Source organism: Gouania willdenowi, chromosome 18, assembly GCF_900634775.1.
Source record: "Gouania willdenowi chromosome 18, fGouWil2.1, whole genome shotgun sequence".
Taxonomy (NCBI): Eukaryota; Metazoa; Chordata; class Actinopteri; order Blenniiformes; family Gobiesocidae; genus Gouania; species Gouania willdenowi.
Genome location: NC_041061.1, coordinates 26,104,602 through 26,128,857, shown reverse-complemented (window position 1 = coordinate 26,128,857; position 24,256 = coordinate 26,104,602). Strand labels below are relative to the sequence as shown.

At 39.8% G+C, this 24,256-nt stretch overlaps 1 protein-coding gene across 1 annotated transcript; it reads left to right on the top strand.

Moving 5' to 3' along the window:
- The first annotated feature begins 419 nt into the window (after window positions 1-419).
- Window positions 420-22,078, top strand: taf6l (TAF6-like RNA polymerase II, p300/CBP-associated factor (PCAF)-associated factor). The gene is made up of 12 exons (XM_028474657.1): window positions 420-544; window positions 2,397-2,544; window positions 5,627-5,713; window positions 5,823-5,973; window positions 15,205-15,255; window positions 15,468-15,562; window positions 15,635-15,709; window positions 15,794-16,014; window positions 18,549-18,681; window positions 20,298-20,426; window positions 21,049-21,545; window positions 21,634-22,078. The coding sequence occupies exons 2-12, from the start codon at window positions 2,398-2,400 to the stop codon at window positions 21,962-21,964; spliced, it is 1,917 nt and encodes a 638-aa protein (XP_028330458.1). The 5' UTR covers window positions 420-544; window position 2,397; the 3' UTR covers window positions 21,965-22,078.
- Window positions 22,079-24,256: the final 2,178 nt, after the last annotated feature.

Sequence of the window (24,256 nt, the reverse complement as noted above, 5' to 3'; positions counted from 1 at the left end):
CACTCCCACTTCTAAATAGATGCTGCGTACATTTAATATCTAACCACTTATTAAAACTACTAAGGCCATATGTTGCTCTTAGTGTTATTTTAAAATATTATTTTGAAAATCAAATCTATTACGAAAGCGAACACTGTAAGAAAATGTTATTTTTGTGCATTGTTTCTAACATTTACGACGTTACGTGAAGGCAGCAAGAAGAATATTCCTGAACATGGAGCAAGACCTGTGTCAAGTCTGCCAAAATAAAGCGGAAGCTAATGTGTTTTTAAAAGTAAATGTAATCATTTTAATGCCAATGAAAAAAATACAAATTAATTTCGCAGTTACAATAAACCTTTAGTTGTATGTTACTACAAATGTGTGATCATTTCAACTACAAACACAATAGACGTATCCTTTAAGTCTTACTTTGAAAAGGTTTGCTGACGACTCAGTGACGTGTGTTAGCGTCACAATGTTATGGGTCCAGTGCACCATGCATAGCACAACTTTGCTAATGTGAATTCGAGAGACGGCTAACTGCGTTGCTTTTGCCAAACAGGTAAAAACTCCCATGAAAAACCATTATTAATCTTTTTCGTTGACCTGATTCCGTATCACTTTAAGCATTTTGTTGATGGGTTTGAGCCAGTGCTACTAAAATGCCACCAGATAGTTTCCCCGTTATTTACAGGACGTGTAGCATGCTGTTATGTTATAGTTGTAATAATTTAACCGTAAATTTTTTTCTTAAATCATTTTTGTTACTTTTCTAAACCTTAAAGCGTTTTATATTCACGAGCATCTGCATTCTCGGGTCGGGTCCGAACTGTCCCTTGTTTCGAGTATTTTGGATTCTGTGATAGCATGTGATCGACTTCCGGTGTCACGTACTGCGTTTACCTCCGTACTGAGATTATAACCCTAACATAATCCAATAAACAAATAAAACACGTGCCCGTTCACTTTGAAAACAAAATGAATTATTTATTTATTTTTTAGCAAAAAATAATTTTCAGGTAGCGCGCTTATGCGCGCATGCGCATATACAATCTCAGTACGACGTACCTCCGTACATGACACCGGCTTCCAATGCGGTTATTTTCCACAAGTCACATTACAACCTTGTAAAATTCAACTAAATTAACCCAAATAAACATTTTTCCGTACGGTTTTGTGGTTCTACACTGAATTGTCCACGGCGTAACGTGTAAAATTAGGTATCTACGCATAAATATTACTGCTATGTTACTTTGAAGATGAACAAAGAAATAATTATATGCAATTTAAATAACAAAGTGGTATCTATTATGAGATCATTCATGGTCGTTCAGTAATTTTTGAGGAGGTAAGAACATTTGAATCCCCTTTAGGTCAAAGACAACAATTAAGCTTCTTTTTTTCTTTTTTCTTTTTTTTTATTAACGTGCATTTTACGCTACATTACTAAGGCTGAAAAATCAAACTTAAGATATGGTTAAACATACATTTTTATACCTGCCTAATCGACAAAGGATTGTAAAATGTTTAGTATAGTTACACTGAAAATTAAGTTTGGGAATTCTGGAAATATTAAAAATGAACATTTTTGATGGAAATTGGTAGCTTTAAATAACTGTATGTAGTATCCATGCAAAATATAACAATAAAAAAACTACATTTCAACAGATTTTATTTTTAAAGTACAACTTTACAATTAATCAAGTTTTGTAAGCATCTTGTTTTTTTGTTTTTTTTAACCAACAACTACTCCTCAAGCACACACAGTGCTGTGTTTGCTTTAAATGATTAAATTCAAATATTTGAGTGAACCATCAATTCTTTCATCTGCCTAACCCCGTATTTAAAAACAGGGTTAGGGGGTGCAGGGAAGAGGGAAGGGTTTAAAATGTTTAAAATGTATTTTCCCAATGTATTTATCATCTGTGTTAAAGACCAACCTTCAATTGTTATTTGTCCGTTTATTCCCATAAATTCCTGTTAATTCTCTTGAAAAGTTTCCAATTTTGAAAATTCCCAGAATTTTGCAACCCTAGCCAACATGGGACAGCAGTGTACCAGATGTACCACATGAACCAATTCAATAAACCTGCTCTACTTTCTTTTTCTGCTAAATTCCAATATGCCTGTGTTGCCCTTACTCTAAAGAAGTCATAGAAACCCTAAGCTCATTCACTTAGACTCAGAGTGTACATTTGGAAAAGAACAGTGGACTCCTTGGGGTCAGTGGATTGCATCTTACTGAGCTGCAGAAAGTTAGCAGGTCACATGACTCAAATTAACATCAACAATCCTTGATTTCTGCTTGCTTGTGACTAGCAAATTCCACCCTACCTGCATACTTCTCTGCAAAGATCACAAGACTCCCAGTGTACAAAGTAGAATTGAACTCATTTCTCTGTAATTGCTGCAAGAATGGCGGACCGAGAGGAGCGTCGCTTTGCCGAGGTCTCCAGGGAGTCCATCAAACTGATGGCTGAAAGTGCAGGCGTGGAGCTCGGGGACGATGTGGCCGGTCTGCTTGCTGAGGATGTCTGTTATCGACTTAGGGAAGCAACACAGGTCAGCAGCGCACAAACGCACTGAGATCAAGTAGCTGCACATTCATCCAGAAAAGTCTTGTGCATTGCATTGTGGGATGTGGAGTCTTGTAAACAGATTCCCTGAAAGTGTTTTTTCTTCATTCTTACTGTGATCACCTCACTCCGCCAGACATTTAATTAGGGCTGGGCAAAAAAAACGATTTAATCGATTAATCGAATTTGTAGATAAAAACAATTTTTATTTCGCAAATTAGAGTTAAAAAAAAAAAAAAATTATTATTTTTTTTTTCCCACCACAATTTTTTAAAACTTTTTCACGTTCCAATGTGAGCCAGCCCCCTCTTTGTTTTCATATGTTTACCCGTTGAGTAGGCTATATGTGTGCCACAGGCCTGTTTAATTTTATATTCGCACTATGCTGAGATGCTAAGGGAAGAGTTTATTATTTTGATAATTGTAATGTTATGTTATAAAATATGTAGTTATCTGATTTCCTAATCACAACATTTAAGCTACTGTGAAGTTGCTGTTACACTTTTGCTTAAACCTGGGTTAAAGCTTGAAATTGTTGAATGACAGAGCCTCATTTACTTTTTATTTTGGAATTGTTCTATGCATTTTAACTCTTAAGGACAACCACATTTTTTTTTTACATGCTTTATTCACTAAATAAAACAAACCCACTATTTTGGACATCTACAAATAATAAAGCTTGGTACACACGTTATTAATACTAACTTTGAGTTGTTTAATCCACGCACATGCAAGCTCCTCCCCTCTACCCCTCCCCTCTCAAAGCCCAAGCTAGCCTGCAGGCTAACACGAGGAATGTTGTTGCTAGTGGTCGTGAAACATGGCAGGAGAAACACAGCAAAAACGCTTGGTAAACAAGTGGCAAGTCGAATTCTCTGATATTGGAACACTTTGGGTTTGATGATGAAGACATAGAGCAAAGACACATCACGTGCAAGAAGTTCTAGATATTTCCAAAAATAACACACAATTTCAATGAAACTCTACAATATAAGCAGGGCTCATATTTTCCCCATGCTTATATCACATGATGGAGTCACTTTTAATCTGAAATTGTTTAAATAACTAAATTTTTCCTAAATCCTACAATGTTCTTCAAATTATTCCACAAAAATTCCCCAAATTACTTAAAAATTGGTCACAAAATCAAATAAATTTAAAGTGAAGATCCTGCGGGGTCTGATATCTGTCACTTATTGATTGATATTATTGGTGCCATATATATACACAGTGGTATGCAAAAGTTTGGGCACCCTTGTAAATGTTCATGATTTTCCTTAATAAATAATTGGTTGTTTGGATAACAAATTCCAGTTAAATTTATCATATAGGAGACAAACACAGTGATATTTGAGAAGTGAAATAAAGTTTATTCGATTTACAGAAAGTGTGCTAGAATTATTTAAACAGAATTAGGCATGTGCATAAGTTTAGGCACCCTTGCATCTTATTGATTTTAATACTCTTAGCACTAATTATTGGAACTCAAAATTGTTTTGGTAACCTCAGTGATCCTTGATCTTAGGGTCTGGATTCTGGTGGGAGGTATTTTGGACCATTCTTCTCTGCAGATCATCTCTAGTTCAGTCAGGTTTGATGGTTTCCGAGCATGGACCGCCCGTTTTAAAGCACACCATACATTTTCAATAATATTCAGGTCTGGGGACTGAGACGGCCATTCCAGGATGTTGTACTTGTTCCTCTGCATGAATGCCTTAGTAGATTTTGAGCAGTGTTTAGGATCATTGTCTTGTTGAAAGATCCAGCCCCGGTGCAACTTCAACTTTGTCACTGATTCCTGGACATTGTTCTCCAGAATCTGCTGATATTGAGAGGAATCCATGCGCCCCTCAACTTTAACAAGATTCCCAGTGCCTGCACTGGACACACAGCCCCACAGCATGATGGAACCACCACCAAACTTTACTGTAGGTAGCAAGTGCTTTTCTTGGAATGCTGTGTTCTTTTTCCGCCATGCATAACGCCCCTGGTTATGCCCAAATAACTCTATTTTAGTTTCATCAGTCCACAGCACCTTGTTCCAAAATGAAGCTGGCTTGTCCAAATGTGCTTTAGCATACCTCAAGCGACCCCGTTTGTGGCGTGTGCAGAGAAAAGGCTTTTTCCGCATTACTCTTCCATACAGCATCTCCTTGTGTAAAGTGCGCTGAATAGTGGAACGATGCACAGTGACACCATCTGCAGCAAGCTGATGTTGTAGGTCTTTGGAGCTGGTCTGCGGGTTGACTGTGACTGTTCTCACCATCCTGCGCCGCTGCCTTTCGGAGATCTTTCTTGGTCTTCCACTTCGGGCCTTAACTAGAACTGTGCCTGTGGTCTTCCAATTCCTCACAATGTTCCTCACAGTTGAAACTGAAAGCTTAAATCGCTGGGATAGCTTTTTGTATCCCTCCCCTAAACCATGATGTTGAATTATCTTTGTTTTCAGGTCATTTGAGAGGTGTTTTGAGGCTCCCATGTTGCCACTAATCAGAGAAGATGCAAAGAGGAAACACCTAGAATTTTCCTACTTAAATACCCTGACTCATGATTGGATTCACCTGTGTATGGAGATCAAGGATCACTGAAGTTACCAAAACAATTTTGAGTTCCAATAATTAGTGCTAAGAGTATTAAAATCAATAAGATGCAAGGGTGCCTAAACTTATGCACATGCCTAATTCTGTTTAAATAATTCTAGCACACTTTCTGTAAATCGAATAAACTTTATTTCACTTCTCAAATATCACTGTGTTTGTCTCCTATATGATAAATTTAACTGGAATTTGTTATCCAAACAACCAATTATTTATTAAGGAAAATCATGAACATTTACAAGGGTGCCCAAACTTTTGCATACCACTGTATATCATAATTTATTTATACATGGAATTGCAAAGTAGAGCACAATGATGATTTAATGAGTCGTTTTCCTGCCTAAAATCTATGGCCCAACGTAAATAAACTGCTCCGTATTTGGCATCTGAACTCAAATGAGCTTGACCCCCATACCTTACACTATGTCATATCTGCAGCTTTAAGTGTGTTTGTTGTTTTAATCCACACAGAGCAGCTCTCAGTTCATGAGACATGCCAAGAGGAGGAAGCTAACAGTGGAGGACTTCAACAGAGCTCTGCGCTGGAGCAACGTGGAGGTAAATACTCATATCTGACTGGTCTCAGTCAGATATAACTGATCAGTGTGCTGTTATGTAATAATGCTGCAAAGGACCTCCTCCCAGCTGTTTATCTGTTTGTTATCAGGCCATCTGTGGTTATGGGGCGCAGGATGCCCTGCCCTTCCGTTCAGTAAAAGATGGAGAACTTTACTTTGTTGAGGATCGGGAAATCAACCTGGTGGAGCTGGCACTGGCTACCAACATCCCTAAAGGCTGTGCTGAAACCATGGTGCGAGGTATGGCTCAACACTAACTCAGGTTCAAGTCATTGTTATCCCTAAACGTGTATATTGTAATAAGGCAAAAGTGAAGCATGTTTTAATGAATCCTCAGAGAATCACTGATCTAACCCAAAAGGTAAATACTTTCTGTAGCTACTGATCAGACATGCTTAAAGGGTAGTATTATGAAAAATTCACTTTATAATGTTTTTTTCTACAGTGATATACATCCCTTTAGCCTCATCCAGAGGGCCAAAGTAAAAAAGTTCTGTTTCCTCCCTCCCTTGTTATTCCACATTTTATATAAAATCAGCTCCAAACGGGCAAGTTGGATTTTTCCCCCAATAATACGTCATAAGGTAGAAACTCCTCCTCCTGAAAATCCTGGCTCCTCCTACCCTACATAATGTCATTGTCAGTTTTTTTTATATAGCACATTAAAACAGCCAGCGGCATACCAAAGTGCTTTTCAGTGAAGAGAGAAAATAAACAACACCATAAAACATAAAGACATTAAGCAACAATAAGACACCACCAGTAAAACATGAAAAGATTTAAGAAATTCTTTAAGGCTGGGATACACTGTGCGATTTTTTTCAGTCGTTGTACTCAGCTCCAGCTCAAACTGTGCGACTCATGAGCAGAGTCCGAATGTGCGCAGCTCACGATTCATGTTCTCACACTATACGGACCGACACTCTGACACGATGTGACTGCTCACACTGTACGTCCATACACAACAAGTCGGGGTCTTGTTTCTGTAATTGCAACCTACAAATTAGAAGAAGAAGAAGAACTCTGAAGCATTGCCATTAAAACAGATGAAGAAGAAGAAGAGCCCGGAAGTGGAGAGACAATTGCAAATCTCAACAGAAAGAGCTTTAAAAAAGAAAAGGTGGCGATGTGATGGACCAGGAGCTGACTGGACAGACGTGATCAATTTTACGGTGGTCGTACGGTGTTTGCGCACGCGCAGTGTGAGCGTTTACGGTAAGCCGGTCCATGGCACTGCTTCAACTGTGAGGTACCCTGACGAGGAGTGACCGGATTTCAAACATGTTTTGATTTCCGACCTACGATTGCTGATCGGGAGCTGAAAAATTGCACTGTGTATGCCTGCCTTTAAGAAACTCTTTAAGAAACACTTGAAGCTCTGCCGAAGGCCAAGGCAAACAAGTGAGTTTTGAGCTGAGTTTTAAAAGACTGAGAAAGTGAGCTCCTCCCTCTAAGTTATACCTCATAGGTAAAATAACCATAGCGATTTAATGTAAAACAGTGTTTCCCAAACTTTGTTACCCCATGTACCCCTTAGCCTTTGATCACAAGTACCCCTTAGCTCATGTTATACATTATTGTATTGTGTCTGCAGGCTCGTCTAAACTTTTTTCTGTGTTTCAACATAAACTTTAAACTGTTTTGCTCGTTTTAGAATTTGAACTTCACCTTTTGGTGTATTTTAAAGAGTTGTGCCACAAATTATTATTGATGGATGAGGAAAAAAGTATGTATGCATGTAAAAAAAAAATATATATATATATATATATAATGTTAAAAAATAAACTGACAAATGTTTCTGTGTACTTCCTGAGAGGTGTTCAAGTACCTCTAGGGGTACACGTACCCCAGTTTGGGAACCACTGATATAGACCATGAGTTGTAATTTATTGTCATATATGTAAAGCTACGTACACGAAATGTGTTCTCTGTATTTAGCCTCTCCCCGAGGAGCAGTGGGCAGCCACGGTGTAGCACCCAGGGAGCAGTTAGGGTTAATATAAGGGACTGATGATCATCATCCCACAGTGATGGACCAGGGAGAGTAGAACCAGTGAATCTACACGCAGCTCCTTTAACCACTCGTCCCTTTATCTACAGATAATATACAGGATATAATATATTGTATTTACGTTCAGTATATAGATTATCCGAAGTGCAGTGTGAGCGCTCAGTCAGTTTCATTTTTAGTAGCTGTTTATCGCCTCGTATCGCCTTTGACATGATCGGATGTGTTTGTGACCCAATGCGACACAGCGGTAGAAGAAGACAAATTATTATCACCTAAAATGAACGAGTTACTGTGGTTAGAAGAAGTGAGGATGACAAGAAGGTGACTTAGCAGGTGAGTGTTTGAAACAGCTGACTCAGATGACGGTTTACTCCGCTGATGTGATAAACACACCTTGAAGCAGCGTTTGTTGGACTCACTATCACAATAGCCGCTTAAATATGCCTGTGTTTTACTGTAATGTACAGTTCTTTGGCTGAAAACAATAACGAGAGTGTGTGGATAACAAAAGACAACCGCTATGGTGATCAGCTGTGTCGTGGAGTTGGCGTCTTGACACGCCCACTCATACATATTCATGAAGGCCCCAAAACAGCCTATTTTTAGAAGCGTCATGTAAGTGACTTTTCAGAGGCTAAAACTCTGGAAAACTGGCGAGTTTGGGAAAATAAACCTTATTGGGGTTCTCAGAAAAAATGGAGATGTGTGAAATAACATAATACTGGACCTTTAATGTCAAAAGACATTTGGTTTTATCATCACAAACAAAACTATTGCTTGATGGTTCTTTTGATTTTGTTCAATGAAAATCAATTTTAAAAAGCTTTATTATTAAATCTGAGTTTATGAAGAAAAACGTGAATTTTAAATTATTATGCCCAATCTCATTAGATCTGGAAAGCTAAGCAAGGCTGGCCCATGTTAGTACTGGGAGGGGAGACCATTTCATTTAGCGTTGACATAAAAATGAAACATGGGGACTTAGTGGTGCCTATTTGAATTTAGCCTAATAGGATGTGGGGTATTCTGCAACTGATTTTGTTTTTTTCTTTAAGTTTGTTGTAAATTGCAATTATGCAAAGTAATACAAAGTTGCCGCAGTCACACTTGTGGTTTTAAAGTAAAATTCCACAGAGATCTATAATCCTAAGAACTACAAAACTGCTTAGTACCAGCTAGGGATGTCTACCATTTTTCCCCCAGTCATATATTCAGGATTTGAGCATCTGACGATTCAAATTTTTCTTGATCCAGTTTTTTTTTTTTCCCAGTTCACAGATCAGCAAGTTGTTGTTTGTTTTGTCAAAAAATCTGACATGAAATCTCAGATACACTTGATAGAGTGCAATTTCATTAGAACAGTCAATAGAAATTTGATTCCAAAACACATCATAATCACTTTCAAATTTGAGTACAAATGTAACCTAAATTGTCTGAAAAAATTTTTCAATCCATTAAAATTAAAGACAATCCAGCTCCAATGAAGGACAACAGTTTTTATCAGAACAGTTGCAAAATAAATGTAGGATAATAAAAGTACATTGAAAACAACTAAACACTTCTTTAATTCAGCCTCGACTCAACAGAATGCAAACATTAACCCTCCTATACATTATACTCCTGCTCTTTACTGTGAGAAATTACAAAATTACATTCTGTATTAATATTCCAGTAAAGCTCTGGTAAAGTGGTGTCAGAAACCTGACACTGGTGGTGGTCGGGCACAGAATTCTGTGGCTCCAAAAGCTTTAGAGGAGGACAAAAGCCTTTATTTTTTACTAATGTCAAAAGACACAAGAGGGATTTGTCTCAAAAATATTCACAATTAGATCCACAATTTTCACCTGTGTTGTTTATCAGATTTTCACGTGTTTTATAAATACACAAATAAGGGCTGGGAAAAACAATTATTTTTTAAATTATTAATCTAACTATTAATTTTTTCAGTTCGATTCGACTCGATTAGATTATCTCCCTATTAATTGACTAAAAGTAATTTATACATGTTGATTTACATATCTAAAATGAAGAAAAAAAACATGAATTCCATAACATTGTAATATGTGCTGCTGCTGATGTCCTGACGGGTGTTTTCTCCTTGTCGCGTCGACACGCTGCCGTCCGGTCACACCCGGGATAAAGGACGAGGGTTATGGGGAACAGCTATCTTCGACAAATGAGTGCATGCCTTCACTGCCTTGCACTTTTGAAACTCGGAGGAGCCACTTGCGTTAGTTATTCTCCGGCACGCCATCTTTGCCTCAGCGTTTATAATTTGTGTCGATGTCATTGATTACGTTGACGCCTTGTCCCGGGTCTAACACAAATATATCCACAATTTGCGCATGTATTTTTTAGATTTTCACGTGTTTAATAGATCCACATATACATCCACATTTTTCAGATCAACAAATGTATCCACAAAATTTACACGTGTTTTATCATTTCTGTGTGTATTTGAGACAAATTTAACACAGATTCGCTCCGCTACACACACACACACACACACACACACACACACAGACACACACAGAGAGCAGTGTGTCAGCTAAACTGCGCCCAAAATTATCCATTGACTTGTATTGAAGACTGCATGCACAACTTTTAATGAGAATGGATGGTCAAAGATTAGTGCGCCCCAAAGCGGAACACGTCACCCTTTAGACAGAGATTAACGAAACAACTTAACTCATAATCATTATATACAGTGGGGCAAAAAAGTATTTAGTCAGCCACCAATTGTGCAAGTTCTCCCACTTAAAATGATGGCAGAGGTCTGTAATTTTCATCATAGGTACACTTCAACTGTGAGAGACAGAATGTGAAAAAAAATTCCAGGAATTCACATTGTAGGATTTTTAAAGAATTTATTTGTAAATTATGGTGGAAAATAAGTATTAGGTCAATAACAAAAATTCAACTCAATACTTTGTAATATAACCTTTGTTGGCAATAACAGAGGTCAAACGATTACTATAGGTCTTTACCAGGTTTGCACACACAGTAGCTGGTATTTTGGCCCATTCCTCCATGCAGATCTTCTCGAGAGCAGTGATGTTTTGGGGCTGTCGCTGAGCAACACGGACTTTCAACTCCCTCCACAGATTTTCTATGGGGTTGAGGTCTGGAGACTGGCTCAGCCACTCCAGGACTTTCAAATGCTTCTTACGGAGCCACTCCTTCGTTGCCCGGGCGGTGTGTTTGGGATCATTGTCATGCTGGAAGACCCAGCCACGTTTCATCTTCAAAGCTCTCACTGATGGAAGGAGGTTTTGGCTCAAAATCTCACGATACATAGCCCCATTCATTCTTTCCTTAACACGGATCAGTCGTCCTGTCCCCTTAGCAGAAAAACAGCCCCAAAGCATGATGTTTCCACCCCCATGCTTCACAGTAGGTATGCTGTTCTTGGGATGCAACTCAGTATTCTTCTTCCTCCAAACACGACGAGTTGAGTTTATACCAAAAAGTTCTATTTTGGTTTCATCTGACCACATGACATTCTCCCAATCCTCTGCTGTATCATCCATGTGCTCTCTGGCAAACTTCAGACGGGCCTGGACATGCACTGGCTTAAGCAGGGGGACACGTCTGGCACTGCAGGATTTGATTCCCTGTCGGCGTAGTGTGTTATTGATGGTAACCTTTGTTACTTTGGTCCCAGCTCTCTGCAGGTCATTCACCAGGTCCCCCCGTGTGGTTCTGGGATTTTTGCTCACCGTTCTCATGATCATTTTGACCCCACGGGATGAGATCTTGCGTGGAGCCCCAGATCGAGGGAGATTATCAGTGGTCTTGTATGTCTTCCATTTTCTGATAATTGCTCCCACAGTTGATTTTTTCACACCAAGCTGCTTGCCTATTGTAGATTCACTCTTCCCAGTCTGGTGCAGGTCTACAATTCTTTTCCTGGTGTCCTTCGACAGCTCTTTGGTCTTGGCCATAGTGGAGTTTGGAGTCTGACTGAGGTTGTGGACAGGTGTCTTTTATACAGATAACGAGTTCAAACAGGTGCCATTAATACAGGTAACGAGTGGAGGACAGAAGAGCTTCTTAAAGAAGAAGTTACAGGTCTGTGAGAGCCAGAGATCTTTCTTGTTTGAAGTGACCAAATACTTATTTTCCACCATAATTTACAAATAAATTCTTTAAAAATCCTACAATGTGAATTCCTGGATTTTTTTTCACATTCTGTCTCTCACAGTTGAAGTGTACCTATGATGAAAATTACAGACCTCTGTCATCATTTTAAGTGGGAGAACTTGCACAATTGGTGGCTGACTAAATACTTTTTTGCCCCACTGTATATAATATTTATTCTGATTATCTAAACACAGATATACATTTATTTTGTCGTATTTTTAATACATTATCATTATTATTTTATGTCTTACTCAAACTAACGTGGTGAGTGGTATTTACCGCAGCTTTCCTACTGATCATAGTACCACTCTTGGTTTGACAAAAATATATATTTTTTAATAATTTCAATGGATTTTTGTTAGTGATAAAAGTGAATAATTTCACTCCAATATACTGTAGACTAATGAATCTCTATCCAACCATCAAAGGGGTTCAGTTGATCACACCACTTGGTTCTGCAAAAAAAATACCTTTTTTCATAATTTAAATAGGTTTTTATTAAAAAAAATAGCAAAAGGCTATTTCATCAATTTAAATATTGTGGTTTCAATAATAAATTCACATTTGCTTTACACACGGTTTGTGGTTTTAAAGTAAACACACACAAATGATAAAACGTGTAAATTGTGGATCTGAAAAACACATCTGAAAATTGTGGATATATTTGTGAATATTTTTGAGACAAATCTCTCCCCGTATTCAACCTGTTCTGCTGCAAGGAATATTGTCCTTTTTCAAAAAGGAAAAAAATCCAGTTTGTTGCCGTGGCATAGCAGCTTTGCTCTGTACTCTGCTGCATGTTTAGTTTTAAGATAGTTAGGGTTGAGTTCACCATATCTTGACATTATTCATCAGGCTGCTTTTATTTTCAACTTAAAGATAAAATTCCAAACTATGGCCATCTTCCCTTGTGAAAAGCCAGGGGCAATGGTCTGTTCTGCTCCCTTTACAGCAACTGATGTCAAAATATCATCACGGTTTTGGTTGATGGGCATTGAGGCTGGAAATTTAAATAAATGTCTTGATTATGGGTGGGGTTCTTGGAGCAGTTAAGACATGCCCAGTGACTCTGTAACAACAGCCCCTATCAGTCAGAGGAAGAAGCCAAACTTCACAAACCACCGTCACAGACAAAACCCAAATGCAATTGTAACAGCTGGGTTTTAACCCATAGAGGGCAGTCACTTTTTCATTTCTACAACCACATATGCCAAACTGAAATATTTTGACTAAAAATTAAAGACTAGAATCAATCAACATCACTACTTCATACTAAATACATTTTTTTTTGGCAGAACAAAATGGGTTTGGGGTTTAAATTAAGCAAATCTGTGCCTTGATCTGTTTCTGATGATCTGATCACAACATTTGCGTGCCAACAGCCTCTCAGCCAGTTGGACACGCAGCTCAGTAGTTAGGAACACTTGACTAAATCATGAGACAGCAACGTAAAGAGAGAAAACATATTTTATTAGATCTGTGAAGTGTTTTTTTTAGTCTTAGACAAAAAGTAACTTTCTCTGGGTTGTTATGCAATCAGTGTATCCCAGTTTACTGAGTGCTAGATTAGAATCACTGATGATTCCTTCCTGTTACTCCAAACTTCCTCAGTAAACTTGACTGCATTGTGGAATTTCCTCAAGGAGACTCAGTGACACTTTGAGTCTGACTCAAAACAAATTAAATTGAGGGAAGCTTTTTTGGTTATGTGCTGTCATGGTACACATCAGCAGATGCCTCTGAGGAGTTAAGGACTAAAGTTGTGATTTTTTGAAAGCCAAATAACACTTTATCAGACTAATCTGTCCTTGTGACACATGTAAAGCTGAGACATTCTGCATTAGTTTTGGATTCTTTAAAGGGGGGGGGTCTTATGTAAAATCAACTTTTTCAAGATTCATATCATGTTACTATGTCATTCCCTCATTAAAAACAGCCTGGAGTGTTGACTTGGCTCATTCATGTATGTTTGAGCAATCTTTAAAATCTCTGACAGCAGCCATTTTAGTTGTAGATTTGCCTGAGTCCTCCTAGGAACGCCCCCACCGCCTCTGATCTTTCGTCACCGCCCACAGCAGAGCGCCCCTCCCCCTCGTCTCGAGCAGGCAGCACAGCATTTTATTGCAAAACATAGCTTCATCATGATGTATGCGATTTCATAGCAACATGTAGCTTCATAATGTAACATAACTGTAATTAGCCAAACATCCGGCTCCAAAATGTAACTATGTATGTTGCTTTTAACATAAAATAAATTATAAATCAAACATTTAGCTGTTGCCCTTTATGATAAAAAAAAGATTGTGCATTTTACATTATATTTATGATTTTATTGCAACATAGTTTTTTATATATTACTGAATTGCAAAATGCAGCTTCAAAATTACATATATGTATTTGTTTATTAATGACAAGAAGGTTGAATATTACCAAGCAGACACGTCTTGTAAGTGAACTCTCTCAGGTTCGTCTTTAAAGTCACTTCCGGCTCAGACGCAGGATCAAATTCATATGGATGCACAATATCCTGCATGGCCATTGTTCACAAAGTGATGAAGTTTAGCTCCTTTCCAATAGTCAAATTAAAATGGAATGAAGATTGATAGTAGTTTCAATGCGTGTGGAGGAGATGCAATAGTGTTGTGGTGACGCCACAGACAGTGTGCTGAAGGGGCGTGTCGGAACGGGTAGGAGCTTCTTGAAGAGACAGAGGCCTATTTTAAGGTGTTTGATACAGTCATGATGCGAGAGCAAATTTATACGAGGCAGGTATTTAAATTTACTGCATTTACAGACCAACGTAAGCTTGCATCATCATTGTAGTGTGCTATAGAAGTGTACTATGTGATTGAAAAAAGCACAATACCCCCCTTTAAAGGTATAGTGGACAATGTTTTTTTGGCTTCTAATTCTAGGTGGCTCATCAAGACTATTGGTCTTCCTAGTTGTCAATCATTCTGGTGATATGTTTACGCAAGGACGTCGTACGTGCCCCGGTGCGCACCGGGTCCTTTGAAAATGAATTTTCACTTAGCAGTGTTGAATCTGACATCGTGGGAAAAGTGCAAATCTTTTTTTTTTTAGCTTTTGTCAGCTTGCATCCGCGATGCCAACTCCAACTTGTAAACAGAGCTGTGCACGAGAAAAACTGGGCTTGTGTACGCTCTTTCGCGCACGTAGGTGTTCCCTCTTGGAAGCAGGTAGTGTGTTGCATGTTCAGAGGGCGTTTCTTTTCTAAACTTCCGGAAAATCGTCCACTATACATTCAAGTAATAAAAAGTTATATACACTTACAATGTTTCTTTGTTTTCTGTCAGTGAATGTATCATACCTGGATGGGAAAGGCAACCTGGAGCCTCAAGGAACTGGTAATTCCCTCCTACACAATCAATCACAGTTAGTCCAACAACATCATCTTTGTCTGGCTCATGTTGAAAAGGAACAGCATTTATTTCCCACTGCATGATAAAAGCAAAAAGAACATTACGATATTTTCCACTTTTGTTCACAATAACATATTAGAGTAAAATCTCATTTGAAAAGCCTACCAGTATTCCTATGACTTGTGCTTTTGTCTCAGTACCATCTGCAGTGCAGTCTTTGTCAGACGACTTGCTCAAATATTACCAGCAGATCACTCGAGCCATCTTAGGAGAAGACCCTCATCTGATGAAGGTAAGCTGCTTCTGCTGGCACTTCATTAGGAACACATACAGCTTTTCCATAACACTTGCTCCTCTGTTGCAGGTGGCTCTGCTAGATCTGCAGTCTAACTCCAAGATTGCTGCTCTGCTGCCATACTTTGTTTATGTCATCAGTGGAGTATGTTATTAGAAATCCACCTAAACTTCCATGATTAAATAGTTTCCTTTACATGTGTGTTGATGCTGTTGGTGTCTCTGACAGGTGAAGTCAGTCAGCCACGACCTGGAGCAGCTCAACAGGTTGCTCCACATGGTGAAAAGCCTGGTGCAGAACCCTTACCTGTACCTGGGCTCCTATGTGCGCAGCCTGGTGTCCAGCGTGATGTACTGCATCCTGGAACCTCTGGCTGCTTCCATCAACCCCCTCAATGACCACTGGACCCTCAGAGACTACGCCGCACTGCTTCTCAGCCACATCTTCTGGTGAAACCTTCATATACTGCTGCTAATGCACAATATACTTATAATCCTAACTTCTTTCATTGGATTCTACATATCACTCTGTCTGTGTTGTTTGTGTTTGATATTGATTAGTTTAATGCAGGAATAATGGGCACTGAGGTGTTATCTGTGCTGCCACCAATAAGTGAGAACAAGGTTTGGCAAACAACACCAGTCAGAAAGAAGTTACCAGTAAAAATTTATCCTCACATATTACTAACACATTTTCCCCTTGGGGTCAATTTGACCCCAGGGATGTTAGCCTTCAGAAGTTGATTTTCATAAAATTTTGTGTCAGGCACTTTTTTGAATACTGTGTATAAATAATCACTTGATAATGACACAATGACATGTTTTCTAGTGCCACCATCAGGCTAAACTTTTAAATTATAACTCAAGTCAATACAAGTAATTAAATTGGAAGCAAAAAAATATAAAGTCAGCTATTATTTTTTGATTGGTGAACATTTACCATAAATGGGGTCAAATTGACCCCAAGGATAATAGGAGGGTTCAATTAAGCCCAAGATCAAAACCGGTCAAAAAGTAATGCTTGACATCAATCAGATGAATGGACTGTTGATCACAAACAGCAGTCAGAAAGCAGTGATGTCATAACTTAGGAAGAGCAGGTCCACAAACAGGACGTGTGGCTCCTGTTCTGAATTTAATTAGATCTTCTTTGACCTTTGGCAGTTTCCTTTAGGGGTCGCCACGGTGAATTCTCTGCCTCCATCTAACCCTATCCTGTACATCCTCTTCTCTCACACCAAACAACTTTATGACCTCTCTCACTACATCTATAAAACTCATCTTTGGTCTTCCTCTAGGCCTCCTGCCTGGCAGTTCCAACCAGTAGTTCCAACCTCAGCATCCTTCTTCTGATATATTTGTCCAAACTATCTCCGTCTGGCCTCTCTGGCTTCATCTCAAAAACATCTAACGTGTCCTCTATCTGATGGACTCATTGCTGAACCTGTCTATCTTCATCACTTCCAAAAAGAACCTCAATGTTTTCATCTCCACTACCTCCAGCACTGCCTCCTGTTTTTTCCTCTTTGCTACTGTCTCTAGACCATACAACATGGCTGCTTTCACTTGGACACATTTTTTTCATTCTCTCTGAAACTCTTTTATCACCAAGTCTCCTATCTACTTTCCTTCCAGGTGACACACTGAGCACTCTCCTACTTGTCTCACTGATTGTCCAGGCATGATCTGGAAGTGCCTGACCACCCAGAGCATGTTTCATCTCCTCCCTGAAAACCAAACATCACTCTTCTTTTTTCAGCTTCCACCACTTGGTCCTCTTCATCTTCTTCGCCACCAGAGTCATCCTATCACCACTTCTGCTTGTCTTTTTACTCTGTAATTTTTACTCAGCAGTCGTTTATACCAGATGTAGTCCACCAGTGTGCTCCTTCTTTTACTCTTATAGGTCACCCTGCATTCCTGCCTCTTCTGCTCATTACAGCCATTTCCACCATCTGTCCTTCCGTGTTTTTACCCTGGATTCCAAACCAGCCCATTACCTCCTCATCACCAACATGTTCATTCAAATCTGCACCAATCAGCACTTCCACATCTCTGTGGATATACTCAGCATCTCTTCATCTAACTCAGGGGTTCTCAACTGGTCTCACCCTGGGACCCACATTTTGCCAGGGTCATGAAATCAAGACCCACTTTTTTTAAGAATTCAACCAACCAAATTTAGTTTTTCAAAAATAGCTTGTAAAAACACACGTACAGTATATAAGAATAAAAAAAGAAAATAAAAATCTGTATATTTTTGACCAGCTGTCCGCAACACACCCAGTACTACAGGTCCTCAACCCACTTTTGGGTCCTGACCCACCATTTGAGAATCGCTGATCTAACTCACTACACAATTCCAACCATTACACCTTCGATCTCTAGTGTCCGACTCATCACTTTGACATTCCTTTCACCTTTAAGATAACTCCTCCTCCTTCTCTTCCTATCCGGGCCATGATAAACTGCTTGAATCCTGATTTTAAGGACCAAGCCTTGAGACCTATTCACCTTCCTCTAGTTCTCCTTGTCATCGTCCCAACAGTTCCTGCTCTCAGTCCGAGACTCTTGCCTTTCCTCTTCTCTCTCTGCCTACGAACACACCTTCCTCCTCTACTTTGACCAAAACTAGTCCAGGTTTTACTTTGTAGAAACCAAAGTATTGCTATACTTGAGCTTTTGTTCTTGTATAGTGCTCCCTTAAAAGGGTTTGCACCCTACTTCAGCTTTCCACATTTTTTGTTCTGCTTTGTTTCTTCTAATTTGTGCAATTTATCAGTTATTAGAATTGTTTGCATCAATTAAAATCAGTCATATCAGAATATTGATGCATCGATTATGTCCCCTGGTCCTACTCGAGCAGTGAAGCCTAAATGATGACCAGTGTCTGTTGTAAGAACCTGATGCAGCTCCATTAGCTCTTCTTTGAAGTAGAATGTGTGTGATTTCAACAGCTTCTCTCCTCTTGTTGTTTTTGTTAGGACTCATGGTGACCTGGTCAGTGGTCTCTACCATCAGATCCTGTTGTCTCTGCAGAAGGTCCTGTCAGACCCGGTGAGACCACTGTGCTCCCACTATGGAGCAGTGGTGGGTCTTCATGCACTGGGGTGGAAGGTAAGTTGTCTGTGTCTCTCTGTGAAGCTGAAGCTTTAAAGAGTTCCATAAGCTGTGTGAGAGTCATTAGCTAAGCAATTACCATCAAACAAAAATGTTGACTTGCAAAACTTTGTTTTTAAGGTAACACACTCGTGAATGAATCCTACTTTCAGCAGTGGTTTTGAACCCCTCATTTTCCACAGCTTGGATTGGGATCACATCCTTTACAAGATGAAACGTTACTGCTTCGGTTAAATCTTTCCGGCTCTTACTTGTTTTATCACACGGACAGTCCTTTATAATGTCTGTGTCACAGTGGTTTGTTTAGCCTGTGTGGATGGGGGTGTGGCCTTTTGACTTTCGGATTGGGCTTCATTTTCCTGCCTGAGGCCCAATACAGTTAGAATCCTTCAATGTCAGCAGATGGGTGCACACTGAAGCTCCGGGCACGTTAACACAGGTCGATCAAGCCCAAACCCAAACAACATTTCTAAAAATCTGTCAGGTCCCATCAGGCTCAGGTTGGGAATCTACCGCTACCTTACCTCACTTTGGTTTTCATCAGTGGCTCTGTAGTTAAGGATCAAAAGCTGAGGTGGTAAACAAAATAAGACACTCCCTACAACTCGCTCTGATTGGTTCTTCGATGTGTCCGTAGTGCTAATATGAAACAGCAGATGTGTGATTCAGGAGAAGAAGAAAACTTTGGATGCGTCTGTCTATGAGCAAAGACACAGGATAGAAGAATGTCACCTACAGCCAGTTCTATGATCTTTCTAAGAACTTCATCACACACCCTTAGAAAAGCCTTAATCAAGTGATAAAGAACAATAGTCAGCAACAGAAGGGATGAGAAAAACTGACCCTTTTATAAGAAGTGGTTGAGCTGAATCTGGAATGGACTGCTTGTATTGGAGTGTTTATATCAGAGGTTTTAGATGGAGCCCGATATTATCCCATACTTAGTTTTTTGCTGATAACAGCCTACTAGTGCTCCTAGTGAGATTTTGATTGCACTAGTAGTACAAGTAAACAAAAACGTTTTGCTAGTAAAGGTTTCTCATGCACTAATGTGCGAGTAGACCGTAATTAAATTCAACTTTATTTATATAGCACTAATTACAACAATAAGTCATCTTGAATCGCTCATCACAAAATTTAAATGTTATTGTTACCTACTAGTAAAAAAAATCATCTACTAGTAGACAATATTGCATTGCTAATAGTACTAGTAAATATGATGATGTTAGTAAAACTCAAAGCTTTACTTTCACTAGTAAAACATTTTAGCCATTAAATATAACATATTACATTATGTGCAAACGGCTTTCCATACATCTGCAATAAAAAGCCCTGTAAATACACACATTTATTAAACTGTCACAGTTATTACTCATTCTCACAACTCAAACTTCATAATTTTGTAGATTTTCACGTTTAAAGGTATCTTCTGTGTTCAGCTGGAAGACATGCTGGGATCTGTAGTAAGATGGCTGATAGTAGAATCCAAATAAGCAACATTTTTAAAGTGTTTTTTCTCAGGCCCTGATAAGTGCAACATCAAACATCACTCACCCTAAGTTCCTACTGTCGTCTTTCCTCTGTTTTATTGTCCTAACCCTCTCCTAATACAGGCTGTTGAAAGGGTTCTCTTTCCTCACCTTCCTGCCTACTGGGCCAACCTCCAGGCTGTGCTGGATGACTACTCAGTGTCTAATGCCCAGGTCAAAGCAGATGGACACAAAGTGTATGGAGCCATCCTGGTCAGTACTGCCTCAGTGTTATGTGATCTTTAGAGATGTGTGAAGGAAACTTGAGCAGTGTTGACTGTAGCTCCTTCAAACAAAGGGGGGGAGGGGGTTGTAAACTGACTGCTACACACATCTATCTGTTCTATTAGGTAGTTGTTTGGAGTATGTGCTCTGTCTGTACAGCAGCTTCATCTCATGTTGTACATCACACGTGTCAAAGACAAGAGCATCCAATTTGGCCCGCAGGATAAAGTAAAAAAAAAACAACAAAAAAGAAGAAAAAAACATTAATTAATGTGTAAATTACAACTAATTAAAATATAGATATTGCAGTCCCTACAAATACACAAATTTAATAAAACTACAATATCAGCACTCAGTTTCCCCACACTTAGTTAAATGACATGATGGTAGCCATTTTTAAAAGCTAAATTTTTTGAAAGATCTCTCAGGTTTTCCAAAATACTGGTATCTGTCACTTATTGCTTGGATATTTTTTTTGCTTTACATACTTTACTTATCATTAAAGGTGGAAGTGCAAAGTAGGGCATATTATTGTTGAAATGTATTCTGTTCTAAATCTAGATCTAAAATGAGTTTGACATCCCTGTGGTACATGGTGTATGTCCTGCAGGTGGCAGTGGAGCGCCTTTTGAAAATGAAAGCGTTGTCCCTTTCGCAGCCAGTAGAGGGCGGCTCCAGCGCTCAAGTCGGCTCCACGATGGGCTCCACGGGTTACAGAGTGAGCTCCCCAGGCCTCAGCCCCCCTCCAGAGCCCCTCACCGAGGCCGCCCTGGGGATCGCCAGCCACCTCCAAGCAGGCGGGTCAGGCTGTCCCTGGGAGGAGTGGACCCCGGTCCCCCTCCCTGCCATGTACAGTGAACTCTACTCCTTCTTTGGAGACAGCTTGGCTGTCAGATTCAGCACAGGCCCCGGGAAGGGAAACTACGCCCCATGTAACCCTTCCCAGGTCAGCAACAGCAGAAAGGAGCCCTCCGGCGCAACCTCCAACCCTGACACTACCCGCAAAATGCCTCAGCTGACCGCCAACCTCAACATTAGCCCAAGGCAGGACGGCAGTCCTCGCATGGACCCGCATCCTCCCAGCCTGGCTGCCACAGGATCTGGGAGGTAAGGCAGACTTTGGTGGAGGTGATGGTAGGAGTGAGGATGGGGGCTGTGCTAGGTGATGTTTTTGATGTTTCTTTCTCTCTTTCAGGTCTGTGGCTCGCGCCTCCTCAGTGCAGCGGTCCAGATCCTCATCGTCTCGATCAGGCCAGCGTTCAACAGGCCTGTCTCGTGACGTTTTCCCCAAGGCCCGTTTTACGCCTCCTCAGACTGGACCACCAGTGTTCTCGTTTCTTATCGGTGGGCGTCAGATGGGTCGTCGCTGTCAAGGTCGACGGCCCTTTCAGACGACTTTTGCCCCATCTGCTTCCCTTCCCATCCCACCTCGAGCCTACACTCACAAGCTGCCCGTCATCGGCCGGGTGGGAAAACCAGTCCGTCGTTGGACTTGCTCCCATTACTCCCTCCACCTGCCTCTGTAGACTTTGGGGTTTGGCTGGTCCACATTTTTCAGACTCATTCATACTTTGTAATGCTAAAAATCTCAGTGTTGTGGTGAAGAATAAAATGGAGGACAGAAGCTTTTAGAGTGTTAAGTGGAGTCTATGACTTTTTCAAAGATGGCAACATTTAACCTCACTACTTTACTTATTAGCATGGATCACTTGTTGGGCTACATGTTGCTATTTGCAGTGCCTTATGTATCAAATCATGGGTGTGACACAAAAAGTGATGCTCTGTTTTATGGAGATCCATCATGCATCAAAAAATGTGGATTATTATCTCCAGTCACATTACAAGAGGTTTACAACTTGTCCTGTTCATGAAAAGGTAATCCCTGGATTCAACTAATTCAGCTAGTTAATAGACATTGTTCATCACACAGACTGTGATGACCAACCTGCAACATTTATCTGAAACCAAGACTTTAACTATAATAATAATGATTGGATTTACAGTATATAGCGCTTTTTTCAAGGAGACATAAAGCACTTCACAGAAATCATTATTCATTCACACCAATCATACAGGTGGTGGTAAGCTGCATTGTAGCCACAACCATTTTACCCCTACCGCCCCTCTGACCACCACCCACATTAATGCACAATTCATACCCATTCATACAAGGCAATGTGGGTAAAGTGCCTTGTACATGGACACGATGACAATGACTTGATAGAGCAGGATTCAAACGACCTACTCTGCCACTGATCCACGGTCGCCCCACAACTCCTTGATATGTCATACCCATGAACAGGTCATATTAGTAAAATTATCTGATTTTATTTTATTTTGAAATGCATGTACAAAGGGGTCTGCAATAACCTGAGCCAAGTACTACTTCTGCCACATTTGAAGGCTTGTCTACTCTGACCAAGAACTACATCACTGACATACTTTCCAGATTTTCTACAAGATTCATATTTGACAGCAACGAGTAATCATTGTCTTTAGTGATTTGAACTGTTTATGTAGATACTGTAGCTCAAAGCTGATAAATCGACAAGGAGCTGAGGCATATGCAAAGTTTTCAAGCCCCAAACCCACACTAACTTTTTAACAACTTTTAGGGGCTGGCATGTCCACTAGATAGGATGTATAGCAGATACTTTTGTATATTCTGAGAGAGTAGGTGGAGCTGTATTACTATACTAAATTTCAGTTTCCTATGTGATGTAGTTTCTGAAATATTGGGAGCAGAAAATGGAAGAAAAATAAGGACACAAAAATTGACATATACCCCTCTCACTAAATTGGCCACATCTCAAAAGATATTCATACGATCAAGCTAAAAATTTATAGTGCCTATTCAATTTTTCAGACCGAAGTGCATTGGATGTCCTGAATTTTTTTTTTTGAAATGTCATGGAATGACCCCATAACGAAGTCATTGCAGCTAGGAAGTGCTAGGTCATGTAAAGTCTCAAGGTGGAGTCGGCAAATACTGAGTGCAGAGAGCTTCCTTTGATTGTTTTCTCTGGTTTCTTCATTCAAGCCTCTCATCACTAAGTGGAGAGCCCACCACTGCTGGAATCTACAACACTAAGGACGTCTCAGTAGAGATGCATGATGTTTCACTTCACAGTCAGAAACGATACTCGACTGATTGCATTGGGCCATGTGCAAAGTTATGTGGAGGTAGTATCTTTAAAAAAAAAAAAAAAGGGGGGAGTGGTGGCCTAGTGGTTAAGGACGCTGGGCTTGCAATCGGAGGGTTGCCGGTTCAAGCCTCACCGGGGCCGTCACTGGGATGTTGAGCAAGTCCCTTAACCCCTAACTGCTCCCCAGGCGCCGCAAAATGGCTGCCGACTGCTCCTCAGGGATGGGTTAAGTGCAGAAGACAAATTCCAATAATGTACTAACATTACATGGCCAATTAAAGGCGAAAGCCTGATTTAATCTTAATCTTAATTAGGATGTGGGATTAAATACATTAGCTTTAACTCGCTGACAACCCTTTAATGTGATTCTGAACTCATTCAGTCTTTTAGAGTGCAGGATACTGATTACATCCTGGACAAGTTCATACCAAGGCTGAGAAAAGATACATAGTCTTAGCTTCATGTAAAAGTTCTTAAAACATCTTGTGTCCTTCCACATGTTTATGTGGACCAAATGATGCCTTTTTTTTTACTACTTTGATCACTTGCTTATAGGTTATTGCTGCCTCCCAAAATGTGGCTTTGACTTTGTGTAGGTGACCAACACTTCTCAGCTGTGGCATACACACTCTCCACTGATTTGAAATGTTATATCCCACATGGTCTCTTCAT